The sequence below is a fragment of the Dermacentor variabilis genome, chromosome 7 (genome assembly GCF_050947875.1).
Source record: "Dermacentor variabilis isolate Ectoservices chromosome 7, ASM5094787v1, whole genome shotgun sequence".
In the NCBI taxonomy this organism is placed as follows: Eukaryota; Metazoa; Arthropoda; class Arachnida; order Ixodida; family Ixodidae; genus Dermacentor; species Dermacentor variabilis.
Window position 1 is genome coordinate 159,440,249 of NC_134574.1, and position 22,825 is coordinate 159,463,073.

The 22,825-nt window shown below is 43.8% G+C and overlaps 2 protein-coding genes across 2 annotated transcripts in view; one reads left to right on the top strand and one right to left on the bottom strand.

Annotated features, from left to right (window-relative positions):
* Positions 1–7: 7 nt before the first annotated feature.
* Positions 8–8,204, top strand: LOC142588288 (UPF0669 protein v1g209471-like). The gene is made up of 3 exons (XM_075699867.1): positions 8–469; positions 3,166–3,431; positions 6,261–8,204. The coding sequence occupies exons 1-3, from the start codon at positions 442–444 to the stop codon at positions 6,576–6,578; spliced, it is 612 nt and encodes a 203-aa protein (XP_075555982.1). The 5' UTR covers positions 8–441; the 3' UTR covers positions 6,579–8,204.
* Positions 8,205–8,423: 219 nt separating this feature from the next.
* LOC142588284 (uncharacterized) overlaps positions 8,424–22,825 on the bottom strand; it is a 112,427-nt gene continuing 98,025 nt past the window's right edge. The window contains exons 7-16 of the mRNA XM_075699863.1: positions 21,122–21,235; positions 20,736–20,849; positions 20,490–20,603; positions 19,510–19,626; positions 18,505–18,732; positions 17,897–18,021; positions 16,996–17,253; positions 15,065–15,178; positions 13,155–13,320; positions 8,424–11,264 (exon numbers count right to left, since the gene is read on the bottom strand). Coding sequence (XP_075555978.1) covers positions 10,807–11,264; positions 13,155–13,320; positions 15,065–15,178; positions 16,996–17,253; positions 17,897–18,021; positions 18,505–18,732; positions 19,510–19,626; positions 20,490–20,603; positions 20,736–20,849; positions 21,122–21,235 — 1,808 coding nt within the window. The 3' untranslated portion in view covers positions 8,424–10,806. The remainder of the gene's footprint in view (positions 11,265–13,154; positions 13,321–15,064; positions 15,179–16,995; positions 17,254–17,896; positions 18,022–18,504; positions 18,733–19,509; positions 19,627–20,489; positions 20,604–20,735; positions 20,850–21,121; positions 21,236–22,825) is intronic.

Consider the following 22,825-nt stretch of genomic DNA (forward strand, 5'->3'; position numbering starts at 1 on the left):
AGTCGGTTAAGTTGTTGGCGGAAACTTCTTTTTGCATTTCTTTCGTCCGCTTTGGTCCATGCTTACTGGCGCCGTTCTTATTCGCATTTTAGTTTGTTACTAATTCATAGTCCTACGTTTTAACGTAGATTTAAGGTTACCAATGTGCCTGGCGAACTCGTTTAGCCCCCGCTGAACGCAAACTCCATAAATATGCGTGCGTGTTGTTTATCACGCGTCTTCCGTATGATTGTTGCGTCGTTCTGATGGCGATACTACGCTGCTATTCGTATCGTTTTGTTGGTCCTGTGCTCTGTTGTACCTGCGTCATCCGTCCCTGCTAGAGAGAATCGTACCGATTTCTGCGATCATGAACTTTGCCTGCTCACCGGTTTCTTGAAAGCAAAACGAAGCCCGTGGCTGTGACATGACTTCGGTGTTCCTTTCTTCCTTACCTCCTCGATGATGTGGTTCGGGTGTTTATATTACGGTGAGTGGCACAACAGCCGATTCGTCAGGATGCTCAGAATCCGTTTTTGGAAACCAACACGGATTCTTGCGTGGCCGTTCCTGCGAGTCACAGTTATTTGAACTCGTGGCCGACCTGCAAATGAGAATTGATGCCGTATTCATCGACTTTGCAAAAGCGTTCGACAAAGTTGCTCACAATCGTCTTATATTTAAACATGGAAATCTAAACATAAACAGCAATGTCATGAACTGGATTGTTAACTTTTTAACTAACAGACAGCAGTTCGTGTCTGCCAATGAATTTTGCTCCGCACTAACCCATGTAAAGTCTGGTGTGCCTCAAGGTTCGGTGCTCGGGCCGATCCTCTTCCTTATTTACATTAATGACATAAGCAGCAACCTCACCTCTACAATTAGGCTATTTGCGGACGACTTTGTTATTTACAGAAAGATTACTGACCCTCATGACACTAATGCTTTGCAATCGCATCTTGACAAAATCGCTAAGTGGTGCGAACAATGGCATATGGAAATAAACGTTTCGAAAACGAAACTTGTAACATTTACAACGGCTAGAGTCACTGAACCCATATTTTATTCTATCGGTAACGTGGCCATTGAAAAAGTTCCTGCAATCAAATAACTAGGTGTCCACATTTCTTCTGATTTGACATGGCACAAACACATTGAATGTATAACCACCAAAGCATCCAAAACCCTCGGTTTCATAAGGCGTAACTTGTACTTTGCAAATCAGGCGACCAAACTCTTAGCCTACACAACTTTAGTCAGATCACAACTAGAATATGCCGGTTTCATCTGGAACGCGCATCAAGCTTATCTTGCCGATGAACTGGAATCACTTCAAAATAAGGCTTCTAGGTTTATCACAAGGAAATGCGCTCGCTACTCCAGCATCACAGATATTAAATCATCTCTAAATTTAAGCTCACTTGAAAAGTGAAGACTTGTCACCCTGCTATGTCACTTTCACAAGCTCTACCACAATCCTTCGCCGTTCACAGAATCTCATATCAAACCAGCACATCGCGTTTCCCCCCCGATTAGACCACTGCCTCAAAGTGCAACCCAAGATAGTTCACACCAAACTTATGCGTCATTTGCCATTGTTCCTTGCCATTTATCATTGGAATAAACTACCTGCAGAAATCGTTTCCGAAAATAATTACGATGCATTTGTGAACAAACTGAAGTGCTTACTCTGTGCTGATCCTTAATAGATTATTATCAGAAGTGTATTCTTTTTTACATTGTCTTGAGCATTGTGGTCCACGTGTGTGCGTGTTCTCAAACACTTCTTTTATCCAGATATGTTCCCTGTTTTCCTGAGCGCATGTTTATTTATGCTTTTCTGATTTTTCACTGTGTTAGGCAATATGATCATTTTATCGTTTTTTTTTTTTTACCCCCTATGTAATGCCCGTAAAGGACCCTTAGGGTATGTGAATAAAAAAATGTTTGTGAGTTACTGCGGCAGGCTGGTGCTAATAGTGCGACTTGGCGTTTTGTTTACGGGTGGCGTTGAACATCGCTGCCCGCCTAAGATTCGGTTGATGCTGCCTGAAACAATGCACATTTCTTATATTCATATCACGAAATGCAATACTTGCACTAAAGTGAGACATGAAAAGTTGTTGCAGTTCGCGTACTTGAGCTGTTCATTTCTGCGACACCTGGGACTGCAGCACATATCGTTAGGTGCATGCCTTTGGGTTTCTGAATCATCTGTGCAAAGCTGAGAGGCCTTTGCAGTCATGTTACAACAGTGTGCAGTTTCAAGGTAGAGCGTCATTGCAGCATTTCAGCAACGTACATTCGATACATGGCTAGGTCTCTGTGATGTCTAAAACTAAGCATTTGCATGTTTAGGAGCGTGAGCCTCCAACGCGTTTCATCTAGCTTTAGCACATCGATGCCAATGTCTAAAGCCATGTCATAGGCTAATTAGGTGCGTCTTGCGGCACCTTTGTACCCCGGCTCTTACCCACATTTAATGAATACATTGTTGTGCTAACAGGAAAATAAAGACTTAGGAGGGCAAGTAAAAGACGATAGGTCAAGCGCTGATCATTCTAAGTCTTCATTTTCCTGTTAGCGCAACAGTGTATTCATTATATCTCAACCGACTCGCCCAGCAACAAGTTCTGCTCTACTTGCCCGCATTTATATTACTTATCCTCTCATTAGTTCTTGTGCAGAAAGAATCCACTGGTTAGCTTGCTTAAATGAGAGCATAAAGGCCACGCACAAGCACATGAGCGAAAAAGGAAAGAAAACTAGGTATGCCATGATTGCACATGTTTTGTTAAGGATCGAGGGCGTTGCATCTGGTGCATAGAGCTTTTTACTGCACAATCAGAAGTATAGGGAAGGGGAAAGCTCAGGTATGGCGGAAGAAAAGCTGCTTCACTAAAGAATTTTGCAGGGTTCCTTAACTACCAGGCTCTTTATGTCCGTAATGCATTCACAGCAACAGTGCTGTATACAAATCAAAGCCTGTATACGTGTCTAATTAAATCAGGAAGCTTTCTCATTAATTCTAGCATGTCTTCATGAACCTTCTTGTGGGTTTCTTGAAGTACTTTGCTGGCGCTAGCTATATGATGTGCACAGTAAATGCACTTTGCATTTGATTTGCATTGCAATTGCGTTTGAGCCTGTGGTCCTTGATTGATTACAAGTTTGATATTACAGGGCACAAACAAGAAAGTAGTGATGCTCTACAGCTTCCAGCTTTGCTCACATTGCTGGTGCTGTGGGCTCATTCGTCATCATGCGAGCCAACTGTCTTTCATGAAAAGGTGACCGGTGTCGTTGGCGCTGGCAATTACAGTTATTACACCCTTTCGAAACCTGGTGCAGTCACCATATTGGTTCATCCATTGGCTGGGGATCCTGACCTGTATGTGGCTGAGCGAAATGCTCAGCCAACCTTTGACCTGGACAGCCACTGCGCTCAGGTAAGTTCGCACCAGTTGCAGCAGATTCTTAGAAAGCTCTGTGCTGGTGCTAATGCAGAAGCACTTAATAGACCTTTCTCCGTGTGTGTGTGTGTGTCTGTCTGATACATATATAAAATTTAAATGGAAGTTGTTCATCACACAAAGACAAACTCCTAGCACTCCCCAGCCAAGACTACTTTAACATCAAGGATGCACATTATTGCATTGCAGAAACAACACTTTGCGTAAGTTGTGACAAGTTTTTCATTGCTAAGGCGTGCAGTCACTTCACATCAAATTATGCTATCATTGTTATGCTATTTTTAAAAATTATTACATAAAAAAATTTCGTTTACAAATTGATGTATTTGTATAATGTAGTTTGATGACCTAGCTGGTGCATGGCTTGAAGAAAGAAAGAACGCTAAAAAGGGGGCCAAACAAAACCAAAAAAGGGCACTATCGTGTGTCTTCTTGTTTGCAGCCCAGACTTGTTGCAGGCCAGGTAACAGTGGGGATAACTGTTGTTTTCCAACCAGGTCTTCTAGTGAGTGGTACAGCCACGGCTACGTACAGAGGCGGCCGTGTGCACTGTTTTGCAAGTCGCCTATCACTCAATTGCACTTTCAGCGTTGTGGGCATGCTATATTATTCTAGATTTATATATACACGGACGAAGGCTTGTACCAGGCCTTAGATAGTATCGTATGATGCATGTTTCGCGTACTTTCGGTGACATAGTGTCCGCCTTGTTTGAAGAGATGTTTGGAAGTAACTTGCGATCATAGTATCATCACGTGATGCATGTTGTTATTTGATCACGCTTGGGAATAGATGAAGCAGATAGCTCGAAGTAGGACTGCTTCCTGTTTAGAAGCCTTTGTGAAAATTACAGCATCCCTAGTTCGCAGTAAAATAAGGGCCAGTAGCTCCGACAGATTTGAAAGTGTCGTGTCTCCTGACACTCGTCTATTCTGAAAATTGCTGAAACATTTAGTTAGGATGTGCTCTCCACAGCATGCAGCATGTGTTACGATGGTGTAGGTGAGCCTCAACTAGGCAACTGGCTACAGCTGTCTGGTGTCCATAATTATATGCCAACTTCATTCTTGATTTCTTTTATGTGCATCTCCCACCCCTTTTCATATCCATCACCCCCACTCCCCTTCTTAACATTCTTTGTCTTTGTCGCGCTCTTCAACATTCCTGGGTTGTTGAAAGGCACAGTGGCCCCTAACACTTCTATATTTCTGTTTCTACATGCACTTTGAGGCCATTCACCTATCTGCCCTACCACTTGTTTGTTTTGGCGGTTTATTAGCCTCCCCTCAGCACTGCTGTCCTTGTATATTTTGCCGTGCACAAATGAGCATTCTTTAGGTATTTCTTTCTTTCTTTCCTGACCCCCTTTTTTGCCCTGTTTTTATTCTGAACAGCATGTACAAACTAGACTAAGGGGAAGTTCTCAAGTTTATTAACATAATGAAAGTCAGAGACTAGGCAAAGAAAAGGGGAAAAAAACGGGGGTGTTGCCACCACAAAGCAACAACCTACTTCAGTTGGGACCTATGTGCTCCAATGACAACTCTATTGCAAGCTATGTCCTAGTTTCACTGTATCACAGCACACAAGCACAATGTTGGGAGTACCCGAGCGAAAAATCAATTCAGTATATTTTCTCATGTAAAAAACACAAGTATAGGCAAAAAAATTTTTTTTCTGATTTTTATGTAAAAGTAATAGATGTAGCGCCCAGCTCATTAGCAACCAACCGGTGAGCACTGTGGCCATTCCTAATACCCCACATCATATATGCGCTTCTCTTAGCAGGCCACGGTGACAGCAGAAGTGCAATAAACACTTTTTGCTTTAGCAAGTCACAGTCTTTTCCACTGTTCACGTTCGGTCTGTCAATGCAGCATTCTGTAAACGAAATTCAATTGATAGAGGTGAAATATATACAGTGAGGGGGTTTACCTCTCGCGTGAAAGAGCGGCTGCTTGGTGATACCTACACTGACTGTGTTATTTCTTTCATATTTCGTGCATAGAGATAAAAATGCAGATGCTTGTAGGCATGGGTATTCACGTTGTGAGGAGCATGAAGAAGGAAGCGATGCCTTGTCCTCTTCATTTTGTGCTGCCACAGTGCCAACGCTGCAAATGGGCGGCAGGCGCCCAGCCAAGCCTGCTCGCTTGATGCATACCCTTTCCCCATATTGCACTGAACACCTGCGGGGCACTGGGATTGCCTGAGAAAGGTCTATTAAGCGAGCTGTCTTTCTAAATAAGTACCTGCGTCAGAATGAGCCAATTACTTGTCATTCTGTGCTAATGTTTTGCACAAAAGCTGCAGCAAAGTACCAAGAAGTCAAGGCATTGACACCATAAACATTTGTATAAGGAGTGACACTGTGAAACGAGAGTTCAGCAATCTTCATAGAAGTATGCATGGAAACTGCTCTAGCTACTTTGCTTTGTGTATTTGCTGTGTCAGATTGCACAAGTAGGCTCTGGCATCAGAGGCAACTCATGGATAATAATCAGCACTACTTCAGGAATTGTACATATATGCACACAAATATGGCATATAAGTTACAGACAATGTTGGCACTATAGCTTTAAGCTTACATGCCAGTGGATCATAAACTATTATCACAACAAGTCGACTGGCAAGTGTCACTGACCTGACAGCTATAGATTGCTTCTTTTAGCTGCTGGAACAGTGTTCCTGTGAAGTGAAAATTGTGTCTCTCGAAATAAAATTGTTGCAGTCAACAAGTTAACTCTTTAGATTTGATTTCCACCTGAAGTAAGTCTACTTTAACCATGATCAATATCTCTGCAGTCCACGACATGTGGCCATGAGCGCATAGACCTGCCACGTAGCTTCGGACGACCTGTGGGCATTGGCATCTACGGTCATCCATCACATGACCTGAGCCTGTATGAGCTTGAAGTTCGAGTAGACGACTCAACTGAGAACCTGCTCTTCCATGACTACGCTTACGCTGCATCGCAGCAGCGAGGCAGCCATCACCAGGACAGCCCCGCTGTACCAGGCGAAGAGGTCACTGATGACATGGGCCCATCAGAAGAGATATCCCTTTTGTGGACTTTCCTGCTTGGTGTGCTGAAGTTGCTTCTAGAGATTCTGCAGGGCTGAAGGTTTCATTGGCTGCTGCTGCACCATATCATTTTACTGTGTATAGAGAGGGAAGTGCAACTTTGTGCTTAAAATATCACACCTGATTCCTTCTGCTACATAACTCTCCTATGCCACTTTGGCCAGCTGTTCAGAAGAAGCAAGTTCATTAGCATCAGTGTGCAAACAGCTGTGTGGTGTTGAGCAGGTTTGAAAACTTGAAGCACAGATTTGGCAAGTAAGAGCTTTACAATATTGTCAAATTTTGAGATGATGGGGTTCACGTTCCAATTAAAGGACAGCTGGTTCGAGAATTTCAGGAAGTGACATTTTTGTCCAGCATGTAATCAAAAGCTGGTCAAAGTTGCCAGAAATATTGCCTATATCGCTCAAAGGCTTCATAGCTTCAGCCATGGCTGCGCCATTTGCCTAACTCTACACTAGTAATTTTTGTGTTGCTTGCTTTGCCCTTTGAAACTCTCTCACATAATTGATGTAGTGCCTGTTTATGGTGACCAAACTACTGCTACTGTTACTTGGTTTATCTCGTGTTCATACAATGTGTTAAAGAAGAAGGAAAAGTGGTTTATGTGCTTTCTTGAAGCATATGAATTTGACAGAATCACAAATCATAGTGTGCCTCGCGTAAGCATCAAAGTGAGGCCACACATGCCTGGCACATGCTTCCTTGTGCAAAGGCACCGCTGGTGGATGGTATGCTTCCTTAGTATGCATTGTGCCAAGCAATTAGAAATGACATCATAGATGCATCTCTAGTCTGTCTGCCTTGCTTTTGAGGCAATGGCCAGCCATAGTGTTCTGATTGGAGTTCACATGTGAAATATGACATGGGTGGAAAAACGTTTTGGTGTAGTGTGTGAAAATTGTCCTTGATACTCCATTTAATGATATTTGACTAGTTTTACATTGTGATAAGCTTGGCAACTGTAACACTGCTCAATTAGCATATTGCAGGACAGTTTAACGAACACAGTCTTTCAGTATAGAACCAAGTCCAGCCCTGGTTTGCAGCGACTGTAGACCTCCAGCCTAGAAGCTTAATTTGATCACATGCCAAGCAGTTTGCCATCAGCAGGCCAAACACACCAAACTGTTCTCGTGCCAAGCTGAACCCTGGCACCTAATTATCTGCTGAAGATTGGGTAAGAGGTCATTTGGGCAGTGTTTCTAGTGGCTCAAATAAATACTGTACTATGGTTGTCAGGAATGAAAGCATTGGTTGTGATTGGCCAGAAGAGGCCACCTTGGAGATTTCTTAAACGTTTTACAAAGTGGTGCATCATGGGGACCATGGTGTAGCTGGTAGGCGTCATTGAACTTTGTATGGTGACATGCCATGGTATGTTTGTACGCACTATACCTCACAGAAGACTGTTTCCTGTAGTAGCCCTGCAGTACTAGTGTTTGCATAATGATTTATAACACACACTTTACCAGCATTGAGTGCAAGTTTGCTGTGCATTGCAACATGCTCGAGTCACAGTTGATCTTCGTGCTTTTGTGTGAAAGTTCTCTGGGTAGTTCTTTTCTCCCTGCTTCTGTTATTCATTGGTCTGCACTTTCCTTGCCCTGTCATGCAGCTTCATATTTTTTTATACAGTTGTCGCGAAATAAAATGAAGAAAAACACACACAGAGTCATTTTGCTTGCAACATATTTAATGCTTGGCATCAGTGGACAGAGTCACATTGACAGGCTGTTTGCAATCAAGCTGTTCAAAGCTGGCATAGACTACACACTTTTTTTTTATCCACACTTCTGAGCATAGGCCATTAAACATAGTGCCACTCATATCCACACAAACCATTCGCAGGAAGCTCAAAGTGTACATTTCTCAACACACTGCTGGAGCTATCTGAAAATGGGTTGCAGATTTGGCATCCGTAACATTTGATGGAAACTCTTGACTAGACTAGAGTTTTCTTCAGTGGCATCCCTCTCCACAGCCAAGGTCCTTGCGAGGACGCACTTTCACTGGAGATCCATGGGCTTTCGGTGACACCACATCAGGCTTTTACATTCTCGCACATGCTCAGACTGCCGTTTCAAGCACATCCCAGGGAAAAAGTAGGGAAAAAAAAGCACAAGTTCTGTATAAACTTTCTAGAGGGAAGTCTGGTGCTGCAACCGTCCAACCATAATGGGAATGAAAGGAAGTACAGTCTTCGGATTGGCACCCTCACGACATGTGCACTGTAACGGAAATAGAATTCCTCAGCTTGGCCAGTTTTAGTTATTCTTGCTTCATGTGTACCCAATCTTTTGGTGGCTTAATAGTCATGCACCATTGACACAATGCTACTTGGAAGCAGTACAAGGTGCACCAGTATGAAAAGGAATGCATCACTGAAATTCAAATGACTGCACAAGTGCTCATTGGAAATGCGACCAGCTGATGCATGCTGAGTAGTCCATGTTCAAGAAAGTGCGACCATGGTACCCTTTCATTCTACCGCTAAAAGCAAGGACCTAACCTAACCACCTGGAACACAAGTTCCATGTTTTCTTTCATATTATCCCACAATCTACAGATATTCTGATCATGTGACACTCGTGTGTTGGTGTAAAGATGCTGTGATCTGCTGTAGCAAATGTGTAAGCAATGAGCATTTATCAGCAGAAGCCTTGCAACCTTGTAGCTTTGCCATGCTTTACATTGTAAACAGCATTTCTAATGTTTAAGGGGAAGGGGGGCAGGAGGGGCTGTCTCATTTTCTACCCCACATATAAAAAGAGGCATAAGACAGTGAGAGCAAGAAGACAGACATTCAGGATTTTAGTCTTAACTTTTGCACCGAGAACAACAGACGAAAGAATTTGGCAACATGTTGCCTCGGCACCATCTCCGAAGCAAATAAGCTGCATGGCCGTGTACTACGGCTAAAGCTGAGCCTGACGCAATGAGTGTTCTCATCATTCCCGTGTCAGGTGAACTGCTATGGAAGAAACCCATGGACAGTACAGTGACATTTCCCTCTAGTTAATGTTTCAGAAACTTTGCGAAAAAATGCATTGCGCTGAATACTATTTTCATTTCTATTGTTTTTGTGCGGTGCAACTTATTGCTGTCGCAAGCCAACACATTGAACCTTGCACTGGGCATGATGTATGTTCATAGTTCATTTGCTGGAATGTGATCCAGTTGTACGTAATTTGTACTGGACATAAATGGGGGGGAAATGTGAGCTTCTCTGCTGTACACTTTGTAAGGATCGGAAAAATTGGGGGCGGGGGGTGGCAAATTGCATGCTTCCCTTATAAATTAGGCACTCCCGAGGTGCAGAACACTGCAGTGTTTGCAGTGCTTGCGTCGCATATGGAGCTACTATATACATATGTACATGTGAAACATTCACTACACTACAGACATGCAGAAAAATGTCCTAGACAGAAAGTTCCTACAATTCATCTGTGAGCGCCAACATCAAATGTACTAGTACTCTGAGCAGTTATTTTAGCCATTTGTAAAACTTGGACCGAGACATGTTATAAGCTGTGACGTAATGGTGACACTGCATTACCGGGGTGACAGCTAGCTACATCATATTTTTTTTGCCCTTACATAAACACTATTTTGAAAATGAACACATTTCGTTGTATCACCACAGTCTTTGCGCAGATTTCTACTCTTACTGACATACGCTTATTTTCACACTGAAGCCATTGCTTTGATCTAATTACCTGTCCTGTTGTAGCACCCTTGCACTGTCATTTCTAGCAAGTTTCAATACACTGTACATCCGGGAGTTCATAGTGTCCATGCATGCAGCAGCAGGCAGGGACTGCACCGTGCATTTGCATTATCAGTGCAGCCTTTTGCAATGTGCTAGCACAGTGGCCACATATTTCTAAAGTCCCGTTTGTTCACTGCCGAGCTTAATGCTGCAGCACGCTTTTGTCAGAGCAACCTGTAGAAATTGTTTTTATGAGAGGTCTGTAAAGACTTTTGAGTCATTGACCGTCAGATGTCGGCATCGGGTGCTCTTGTCACTGGGAATGTTTGGAACTGCCACACTGGCAGTTGATGACATATGGCAGCAATGCTGTAACCTGTTTTGCGAACAGGGGGAGGCTGCTGACCAAACGGCGCAGTGTGGCTCTGTTGAAAACAGGTTTCCTTCGATGTAGGAATGATGACTGGCCATGTGCAGAACAGCGCACCATCACTGAACGTCACTGGTAACTGTCATTGAGCATATCAGTTCACACACAGAGCATCCTAGCATTGTCAGACAAGCACCACAACAGTGTCCACGTCTGCATCTGACACCGGAAAGACTTTGGCGGGACACGGTGCACTCAGCGGGTTGTCCTTCTGGCACTGCTTGACGCTGGCATCACATAGCCTATTTGTGTTTTTCGAGGCAGCCAGCGAGGGTGGCTTGAAGAGCTCCGCACTGCGTGTGTCTCTCGTTGCCTCCGCAGCATCCACATTTGTCGCGGCGCGGAGAGGATTCTGATACCTCCGCATGTTCTCCTCGTTCTGGTTGTTAGACTTGTCGGGCTCGGGCGTGTCGGCTTCAAGCTTGGCGCTGATGGTGGGTATGACGCCTGTTACCGGTGTGCGCAGTGGACAGCGGCACAGTGTTGGGTGAGAGCGCAGGAACCAGACAGTCAGTGCTGCCAGCAGTCCCAACAGGGCCACTCCGACCAGTGTGACTGTTGCTGCAAGCAGGTAGCTCCGGCCTGTGAGCATATCAAGAATATGTTAGTTTCAAACAAGTGCTTGCAGAATGATGAGTATGGTAATGCCGGATACTTTAGCTTCACTATGCCACATTAGTAACTGAGTAGCAGCAGTTTTGATAGTATAAGTACGCTGCGCTTGGCCAAGAGGCAACAGCCCGCGCTAGCTTCTAATCGTCGTCGTCGTCTTCACACTGCTCGCCTTTTCGTGATCGCACATATTGTTCCTAGCAGTATTAACCCAAAAGTCGAGACACACCCACTGGAACTCGACACCCACAGTCAAGATCCAGTGGATTTGCCATTCTCCTGAGCACAGTGCTTTGGGTTTGATTTCTTGCCACACTACACTTGGTGCACATAAAAAATATGGGCATTGAAAATTAATTCAGATCCCTCTACAGCAACACCTTTCAAAACCCATGTGTAGCTTAAAGATCTTAAAACCAAATAATCAAGGCAGTCATTGTTCGTTCCAATAAATGTTGAACTTCTGCACAAGTAACTTCAGCAAGCATCCTTAGAAGAACTTGCATTTAGGCCTCCTTTGGAAATGTAAGTGCATAACATCTGTGAAATTTATTTTATGCTATGTTCATTTGAATCCATGCTGCAAATATGTACTGAAATGGCATTGCATAATTAGCTGCTGGCATGCCCAAAGCAATTCAGGCAGCTTGAGACACTGTGACATATTCTTCAAGGCATCAACGTTGCATCATAATTACTATCATATACATGCATCCTCTAGCCAGCAATCAATCATGCATGTTGGACTGTGCTTAGATTTAGGTGATCATTCAAGAAACCCAGGTGATTGAAATTAATTTGCAGTTCCCTACTATAGCCTGCCTCATAACCAGATCGTGGTTTAATCTAGTTTAAAGATGTAATTAGTGTCTGTTACATTAGCGGAACCTATCAACCATATCCTCCTGAGTTCCGGTTATGGGGTATTTGTCCAACATATTGGACATCAAATACTCTGCCACTACCCAGGCCGCAGCAAGTTTTAGCTCGTAAAACCAAATTGTCCAATATTTTAGACACCTACTAGCACCATCTATGAAGTTTTTTTGAAAATGCATTAGTATGGCCACCAGGGGCGTTTGCAATGGCTGCATTCAGCAACACGGCTTTCTACGGCGACCGCCGAAAAAGTAAGTTCTATTTCTCATACTTTATCGCTCATTCATTTTCTGTGATGAAATTTTGATTAACAAACAGATTTTGCACATTCAAAGCCATTTTTAATATTAAATTTGCCCTTTCCTACTGCATACCCACTACCCCAAAAATGACCGGGTAGAGCTCCAGTGTCCAATATATTGGACATCATGCTGTGCTAAAAAGCCAATAATTGTGAAATACTAAAATTAACTTTTTGTCTCTAACGTAAACATCAATTCCTGAAAAGCTCACAAAAATATGTGAACTTTAATACACCTCGGAACTCGGGAGGATATACAAGTGTTATTCTTGTGAAATCAGCTCGAAAAACATTCAGGGAATTATACACACCAGCATGATATATAAGAAATAAGACAAAGTTTATAAAATCTCAACAAAATATATTTGCAGAGCGCTTTCTGGATTTGAGTTTTCAACTTAAATTTACGATCAACATATTCTCTCGATCTGCTATGCAACTGGAGTACAATCTAACCTCAATATAATGCATATGGATATAATGAATTATTAGGTACAATAAAGTAAATCTAGAAACTTTCTCGCCAGAATATGATGAAACTACTTTCATGCCAGATGCAAATTCATTTAACAAGGTTCGACTGTATCAGCTGCCTGCTGGTTTCAATGGCAAGCTTATGGCCTTTGCCCGTTATTTTGCTACAGGCATTCACACGAGTGATCTTTGTGTAGCGCACTGACCTGTGTTCTTCTGGTCAAGGCCCACAAAGGATGTTTCCACCTTCACTTCAATGACTGAAGACAGTGCTGTGTGGTTTGTGAGTTTGCGGCTGATCACATCAGCCAGGGACCTTGCTGTCTCACTCACTGCTGCGTAAGTCGATGCTGATGGACGACCTGGTGTGAACTGCAGGAATGAACATACAGTGTCACAGCATGCAGACAACAAAGAATTACAGGACATTCCTTCTCAAGCAAAAAGTTTTTCACGCAGTACATATTTCCCACACACGCCGTGTTATTTCCTGTTGCCCTGCTTTAGTGAAAAAAATTTAAGCACTGACTACTCAATGCCTCTATGCCTGCTGGTATCTCTATTTAATCAAGTGCCTTTTCATAATCTATGAAAGCCATATAGAGAGGCTGATTGTGCTCTGCGGATTTCTCGATTACCTGATTGATGACATGGATGTGATCCATGGTAGAGTATCCCTTCCTGAAACCAGCGTGTTCCCTTGGTTGAATGAAGTACGGTGTTGCCCTAGTTCTATTGGAGATTATCTTCGTGAATATTTTATATAATACTGGAAGTAAGCTAATGGGCCTATAATTTTTCATTTCTTTTAACGTCTCCCTTTTTGTGGATTAGTATAATGTTAGATCTCTTCCAGTTTTCTGGGACCCTTGAAGTCGATACACTTCGTATAGAGAGCTGCCAGTTTTCCAAGCATTATGTCTCCTCCATCTTCAATTAAATGAACTGTTATTCCACCTTCTCCTGCCGCTTTTCCTCGTTTCATGTCTTGCAAGGCCCTTCTGACCTCATCGCTACTTATAAGAGGAGTTTCTGTATCGTGTTCATTACTGCTTTGAATGGAGGTATCCTGACTCCTCTGGGTACTGTACAGGTCAGTATAGAATTCTTCCACTGCTTTTACTATACCTTCTAGATTGCTGATGATATTACCCTGCTTATCTTTCAATGCATACATCTTGGTTTGTCCTATGCCAAGTTTCCTTCTCACTGACTTCAGGCTGTGTCCATTTTTTACGGCTTCAGTCTTTCTCACATTATAGTTTCAAATATCACATTTTCGCCTTGTTGATCAGTTTTGACAGTTCCGTGAATCCTATCTTATCTCTTGAGTTGGACACTTTTATTCTTTGTCGTTTCTTTATTAGGTCCTTTGTTACTTGGGAGAGCTTGCCTACTGGTTGCCTTGGTGCCTTGCCTCCCACGTCACTTGCTGCCTTTGAAGCTAGCCTAGTTACAGTTTCATTTGTTACCTCTATGTCACCTTCATCTCTCTGTTCTATGGCTGCATATTTGTTTGCAAGTACCTGCCTGAATTTGTCTGCTTTTACCCTTACTGCCTCGTTCCTACAATCGCCGCCGTAGTTGCCAAATGCTTGTTCACCAGCCTGCCTTTTCCCCACTTTTGCATTGAAGTCACCCATTACTACAGTATACTGATTTTGCACTTTTCCCATCACTAATTCAACATCTTCATAAAACTGATCTACTTCATCATCATCGGAACTGGATGTTGGAGCATAGGCTTGTACTACCATTAATCTATACCTCTTATTAAGTTTGATTACGACTACTGCTACCGTCTCATTAGTGCTGTAGAATTCGTCAATGTTGCCCGCTATGTCTTTATGGATTAGGAATCCTACCCCATATTGATTCTTATATGGGAGACCTCTAAACAGAGGACATGGCCATTAGTCAGCATTGTATAAGCCTCACCAGTTCTAATCTCACTCAGGCCAATGATATCCCAAACAATGTCTGATAGTTCCTCAGTGAGTCCTGCTAAGCTAGCTAACAGGCCATACAAACATTAATCTACAATAGACCATGCAACACATACCAGTGGTAGTAGTTGTATTAATAATAATAAAAATGATGTAATTATAATACTTGCCACTGTCACTTCAATACTGTCAGCATCTGTCAGCTTTTGTGCACACAGAATGATGATTGAGCGCCGGATGGACAGTCTTCGTATGTTGCTGCAAACCGATTCCACCGTGATTCCCTGAAAAGTAGTTTTAGGCTTCATTAAGTTGTTGAAAGGCACGGAAACGGCATTGTAGCAGTTAGGATCTAAGCATTTTAGAATAAGAATGGCAAACTGAGAACTTTATGTTTTTCAAGATTTAGTGATATGAATAGCTTCTGGTTATGAATAGAAGAAAGTAGAAGGCATCAGCTTAAAACTAGTGCTTAGTTTGAGCTAACATATGCTACAGCTAGCAATTCAATTCATTTTATTTCACCATACACATGGTCGATGCCCTTGGGCAAAAAGCTGTGCGAAACAGCTTGACTGGGCCCAAGATTGTATCTTTATTCCTTAATTACACTTAGGCTGCTAATCACAGCCAGATACTTAATAAAAATGAATGCCAAGGTACATAATAGCGAGTAATAGCTAGTTAGCCTTCTCTATACCTGCAGGTTTTTTGTCGCAGAAAATCCGGCATCCGGTGTCAGGCGTCGCTTCAACAAAAAGATTTTCGTATCACCCATACCCAGGCCTCCACGTGGCGCAAGGATGTTACTGAATTGAATTTCTCAAGCTAAAATACGTCGAAAAATCATGAAGTACGACTTACACACAACCTATAGGCATGATAGCATCGAATTGTAATTTGACTATACGAGAAAACATAATTATGTTATGCGGAAACTCAAAGAAAACACTTTTCCAACATTTCTACCATTCATAGACCGGCCACGGCGACCACCACTTGTGTGCGCGAGTATCTCGGGGGCCACGGAGCAGCACTGTGCCCAGTTCCTTGCAGTACCTCCAGCTGGCACTCGCCTCTGCCGCATCACGGCCCACGCAAGAGGCCAAGTTTTTACAAGAAAACCTGCCTTCGTTCATAGCGTTCGCAGCCAGTGTTTCCCGGTAAACATTACAGTTACGTACGTTCCAGTTACCAGGAGGCCTGAGGAGCAGTCAGAGATCTCTGAATACTATTGCGTTCCACTCTTAAAGTTGAAGCTTAAGCATCCTCGAAATTTTTGTCTCTGCGACAGGCAACTGCAAGACACATAATCTGCTCCGATTCTGTGAACTGACAATTCCGTCACCACGTGGAAAGGGTTTAATATTAGCATATCAACATACATAAAATTGTAAACGCTGATCTGCCAGGAACTGCTGAGTAGCATGCTTACATTCGCACCTCAACATATTCTGAATTCACTTTGTCGATGTCCAAGTATTCTTAAGCATATAAGTACTGCTAAAAACTTTCAATGTTCTTTGACTCTCCATAATTATCTTGTCACAGTCAACATGCATTAAAGAGGTGAGCCCACAGGCATTACAAATTGAAATATTGTTGGAATATCAATGAATGTTGCCTATAACACAGAACACTGGTAGACACGAAAAAACAAGAGTGATGATAATGTCTTCTTGTACAAGAATGCACATAAATGTACCTCAACCCATATCTGAGCCGGCAAGGTTATTTATTAGAAAGGGCACTATGTTAGATAATATATTTGACAACAGTGCCAGAGTTACACACTAGTATTTCAAATTATAACATCTAGAAAGAATTAATCTTTTTTTTGTGGAAGTAAATTATTCATTACGCTAGGAGTATGTATACATTATTCCACATTTTGGCACCAACGAATATGTGTTATGAAAGTTTATTAATGCAGATTTCTTAGTGAATAAAGCTGTACTTTTCTATCTTGCAAATGGCACCAACAAACATGAATCACAAAAGGAGAAAGCAAGAGAATCACCTGCCGTGTCTACACATAATCATGATATGCTGCATTTTAATATTGCTTATTCATTAAGCTGCGAGGATGGCATTTACTCACTGGTGCCATGGCACGGCGATCGAAGAGCAGCGTGATTTTGGCACAAGCGTTGCTGGGCTCAGCTGCATTGGGAAGGCAGCTGGAGGACTGGTTGGCCAACCCCGGCAGCAGCAGCCCACAGTGACCAATGGGTTGGCCACCCTGGGCGCAGGGCCTGACGAAGCAAGACTCTGCAGGTGGGCCAGACAAGCAGGCTTCACCTGGTGGACATTGCTCTGCAGGTCCAGACGGGTCGCAGCCAGACTCTGGGCACACACTCTGTAAAAAGTGCACCTGTTTTGTAACTTCTATGATCCATGACTGCACAATCTATAGGGGATGTGCAATGATGCCATGTTCAATTTTCACAACTCTATGTCATTACAAGCTATGTATTGCGAGGTTGATAATCATTATTCAGTAATTGTTTACGAAGAAAAAGGAAATGTGTTGTAGTAAAAAATAAAAAGCATCCAACCAGGCAGTTTCATTAAGCTTCTCATGCAAGAAACTTCATAAAAAAAATAAAGATCCAAAGCTGCCTGGAAGATTGTAAGATATCTGGCGATGAGAGGAATTGACAGGGGTGTTGCCCTTCAGTTCTGATTTTGTCCTTGAACATTGAGAGGGTTCCAAATCAACAATGGTCTCATGCAGTGTGGTTTGTTGCTTGCTGTTAGCATTGCACTACTTGTTAACCTGTTAATGGACAGGCACTGTATGCAAGATGAAAGTTCCAGTCGGGCTCACAAAGGCTTTTAAAAAATGTTCATTTTGTTTCTCCTTAGGATGGTGGGCATTTGTGTTTCGATAGCTTATATCTGTGTGTGCTTTCTGCAGCAGTCATTGCTTAGCCGAGCAGGTGGCATCGTCGTGTTTGCTCTAGGTAGTCAGATGTGCCAGTCACAGGTAAGGAACTCACTGGAATGCAAGTCACGGCTCCAGAATGACAGCTGCAAAGAGAACAGTCTTCTTGCCATCGACTTCCTTCGGGGTACATGATGCCTTTCCATTCACAGGGCTGATAGGTGGCTGGAGTGACAAGTACTGAAAAGAAAAAGGAATCGCATAACATTTAATACTATTTGCAACTGAGAATTCACTCTGGCATGAGCTTTTCATGGCTACATATCCATTGTGGTGGATGCACAGCACAAGTAATTTTGAAATTGTAGGCTAATGCGATACATGTTTAAACAGCAGCGCCTGATGATCACTTCAGATGAGAATGCAACATAATTGCATATGTGCGGCAATTCAGTTATCTCATTTCTTTTTCCTTAGCTATAATATTCTATGAATGAGAAGAGCCTCTACTTTGGATGTTTCATATTTACGTGTAAATTGAAGCATTGTGCACACACGATGATGCACCCATGAGCACACAGAAGTTTCAAGAGGTTAAAATTTCTTGTTTGTAGCCCACGCAGCCATTATTTATTTGAACTGAAATGCATTTGTGTTGCTACATTGCTGTGCCCTCCTCCCCCTCAAAAGAAAAATAAAGGGGAATAAAAGAGAGGGACTCACCAACGTTGCATCGCTTGCCCGTACGGCCAGGTGGACAGCGGCACTCGAAGTCTCCAATGGCATCCACACAGACACTGCCCGGGGCACATGGATTCGAAGCACACTCATCGACATTGATGCGGCAGTCAGGGCCAGCAAAACCACGTGCACATTCGCACCGGAACCAGTTCACTCCGTCAATGCAACGACCACCATTGTGGCAGGGCGATGAAGCGCAGTCGTCCACATCTGCACAGGGCAGTCGCACATTGTACAGCAGCGGGTCAACACTGACTCTAGGAATATGTTTGGGAATATATTGCGAAGGAGAATTTATATGCTCACAGCTCCATGTCAGACAACAATTGCTATCTTGGATTCAATTCTGAGATGCTTATCTTAATGCTTATCAGCCACTATATTATAATCAAGAGATGAAAATGTCTAACACTTCCAGATTTTCTAGTTTGGTATAATCAACATTGTAAAAACAAACGAGAGCAAAGCAAGTCCGTTATATATATATATATATATATATATATATATATATATATATATATATATATATATATATATATATATATATATATATATATATTTTCCCTATGGACAGCAGGTTACTTGGGGCACACCATTTTTCATTTGATCATTTCCTATCACCACAATGGCAGGCAATCTCTCATTTTATTCACAGCAAGCTTGAAACAGAACAAAAAAACCTTCAAAGCCATTCCAGCTATGCAGAAGTAATCAGTCAACATTAGGGTACAGTATGTGGCGAGGCTGAACTGCAATTATTAATAGCAATTCTCAATAGCTGAGCTGTGTGTATGCCTCATCACCTCTGTAGCATACACTGTAGACTGTTTGTTGAAGAGCATCTCTTTGACATTGCTAGACAAGTCCTTTTGACAACTCCTTCTGACATAGCTTTTTAAATGAAGAAATTAAATGGCTGTAGTGAAACAGTAGGGAAAAGCTGGGTTAATACCATGCGAGTCAGTGTTTGATGCTACAGGCACTTACTTTGCTGGCAGAGTGGTCCTTCAAAACCTTCTCTGCACATGCAGGAGAAACCACGGCCACTGTTAACACACGTGGCTCCATTCTGGCATGGGTTGGACTCGCAGCCATTGACCTTAGCTGCAAGTGGGAGAAATGAACTTTTACATCACCATTGTGGAGAGCCACTTGCAATGTTTTCATTGTCACCAGCCACGTGAATTACCACATTTTGAATGTGAAGCCTTTGTCAGAAAAAACAAAGCCTATGAGAGCATGAACACTGCTGAATCCTGGTTGCATCATGCTGTGCTCATCAGGGCCCTGGTGCCGCAAAGCATTGGAGGGTGAATGAGGACAACCATGAACCTTCTTCTCCAGAGCTTTCAAATAATGCAAATGCAACTGGATGCTGACTGAACATTCCAGAGTCAACTGTGGTGATGGGTGCAGTGGCTTTATTTAATTTCATAAAGACGGTGCATATTACATATAAAATTACTGAGACCCTCGAAACAAGAAGTGACCAGACTAAGAATTTGGCTACAACCAGGCCATCCTTGTGTGTGGTATTTTATATATTTCTGCCATTAATTTTGGTTGTATGGTTTATAGATGCCATCCCTGAATTGAGACTATGCATGTTCAGCAGGATGGTCGGGAGGGATGTGCAATTTTGAGATAATGTAATAAATAAAACATCAAGGTCAAGCTTGATAGAACCTGTAGCAAGTAAAAGCAGGCTGTGTGACCAGGGGAGGTATTTTGTCAAAGTCCACCCAGTGTGCATGTACATTTTCTCTGCTGTTGAAATTCTTATTGGCTGGGCTTGGCTGTGCATCTACAGCAGCAAGGCACCACAGCCAATCAGCACTTCAGCAGCAGACGAAATGGACATGTCCTCCAGGTGGACTCTTACAGAATAAATACCTCCCCATGTTGTTGCCTTTGTGCAGAAACTCTAGTTTACGATTCTGTGGCACAGGTGGCTCAAGAGTACTCACCAATTTGACATGTGTGACCATGGTAGTTTTCTGGGCAATGGCAGATGAAGGTGTCGCCAATGTCTTCACAGGTACCACCATTGAGGCATGTGTCACTATCACAGTGAGAATCCCCTGGAACAGTGTCAAGAGGTGTAAGTTTGTAATCAAGCAGCCATGGGGATAAGACTAAAATAAATTTGTATTGCACTCTTGTGGCAGCTCGCTCTGTGGTTGTTTGTATGTGCTGACAGGAAGTATACTCACGGAGGTTGCAGGTCTTCCCTTTCCACGTTCCTTGACATTCACAAAGGAAGTCGGCAATCAAGTCTGTACATCTGCCTCCATTGTGGCATGGATTAGGTTGGCATTCGTCTCGATCTAAAAATGTAACACCGCATTATAGACATCGTCCTACTGTGTTGGTGAGACTACATCGCAAATGTGTTGCCCAGTAACGCTGGATAGTATCCAATTTTACAAAACTGGCTGACCAGTTTGGTGTCTTTTGCACAAAGATAGTGTATATCTTCCAAGAGTAAGTTCTTAAATCCAGTTGGACAGCATGCATCAGCTAATCAGCTATGCAACGTGCATGCAGGAGTGAAACAGAATGATACTTGTATACTTTGTGAGAGCAGAATTTCACATACTTTTGCTACAGTGTGGGCCTTCCCATCCCTCTGGGCAGATGCACTTGTAGCTGTTGACTGCATCCACACAAGTTCCTCCATTTACGCACGGTTGATGAGCACAGTCATTGATGTCTGCAATGCAACAACGGCAAGGGACATTTAGCATGAGCTAAAATAATATTTGCGTGCAGCATTCATTTCATCAGATCAATGTGCATGGAGAATTGGTTGCAGACAGAAATGCAGCATCTTGTAAAAGAAAGAAATCCAGTGACAACATTCTTATTCGTGGTTTCGATATTTCCCGCAAGCTCCATCATCTCATTTGGAGAAGCTATGATCTTAGTGAGTGTGTTAATTAGGTTTTTTGTGTACCACTGGTCTAAACGATGCACATGCTGCGTGCCCACGTCGCCCTAACCTCGCCCCAACTGAGAGTTATTTGCACCCACTATATGCGCAACGCCAAGGGCACAGAGACGCAGACGCGTGTCTCTGCTGCCCCTGCCGAGTAGCCGTGCGGTGAACGAGCTGGGCGGACTTCGATGATCGCGTTTCATCTGAACACGGCGAGAGGGGTTCGGATACCGTGAGGCTGAATGGAGGGAGGGGGGGGGGTGATGCGGGAGGGAAGAAGGGAGCGGCTGGTAGCAGCGGCCGTTCTTTGGGCCGAGCAGCTCGTTTGCGAAGTGACAGGCGCGCGCGTGCTCCAGTGTCCAGCGCGGCTGGAGCCCCCGCGCCGCCACTTGCGCGCGTTGAGGCCGAGAGAACAACCGGAGGAGCGGCATTCCATTCTCGGCGCGCCGCATCCGGTTGGAAGCGGGAGCGGAGCCCACGGCCGGCTTCTGGGCGGCGGCGGCGAGAGAAGACCCCCGCCTCTCGCGCGCGCTCCCTGCATCGCAGGTCGGGCGACGTTTCGATCTTCTGCCCTTCACCCGCGCCTGCCACCCGCGCACGGAACGACAAGCGGGCTACAAAGAGCGCGCCCTCAACCCCCCCCCCCCCCTCCGCCCACTACAGTTGTTCCAGAGAATCGGCGGCGGCGCGGTCTCAACACGCGTCGGCTACTGTGGAGCGTAATTGAAGCGCGTATGCGCGCCCTGCCGCGCGACGCCCCCTCCCCCTCTCTCCCGGCCAGTGCTTTCGTTTTATCTCCTGCAGCCCTTCCGGCGGTGTTTATATACACTGGCCACGCGCTCGTTTCGATGGTCACTGGTCTGGCCGGAGACCTGCCGCGCTAGGCCTCGTGAGGTCACGGGCCTGCATGCTGTAGTGTCGTCTGCTTTGGCGGCCCTTATCTCGAGCTTGTCCAGCGGTAGGTGTATCGTCTGCACGTCAGTTTATTCTGTCCCTCCCTCTGTCAATAATCCAACGCGCAGACTCTGGTCGGGTTCCAGAAGAGGTTACATTTTTCTCTCGGCAGACGCGCCGCGCCGATCGTGCTCATTTAATGACTCGCTTCCAGCACTTTGTGCGGTTATCGTATGTTTGTAGCAGCAGTCTCGGTTGAGTGCGAAGCATTTGCCTTTGTGCAGAGGGTTGTGCGACTACTCTTCTCATGCCCTCTTAACAAGGTAGTCCCGACTCTCCTTCCCTTGTCATCCACATTTCTCTTTTCCCTCTCCGTCCTATGAACAAGGAGCAACAGACCACGTGTGACGTCTGACATCGTAAGGAAATCACAGTTCGCTACCTCGGCCAAAAAAAAAGAAAAGGAAATGA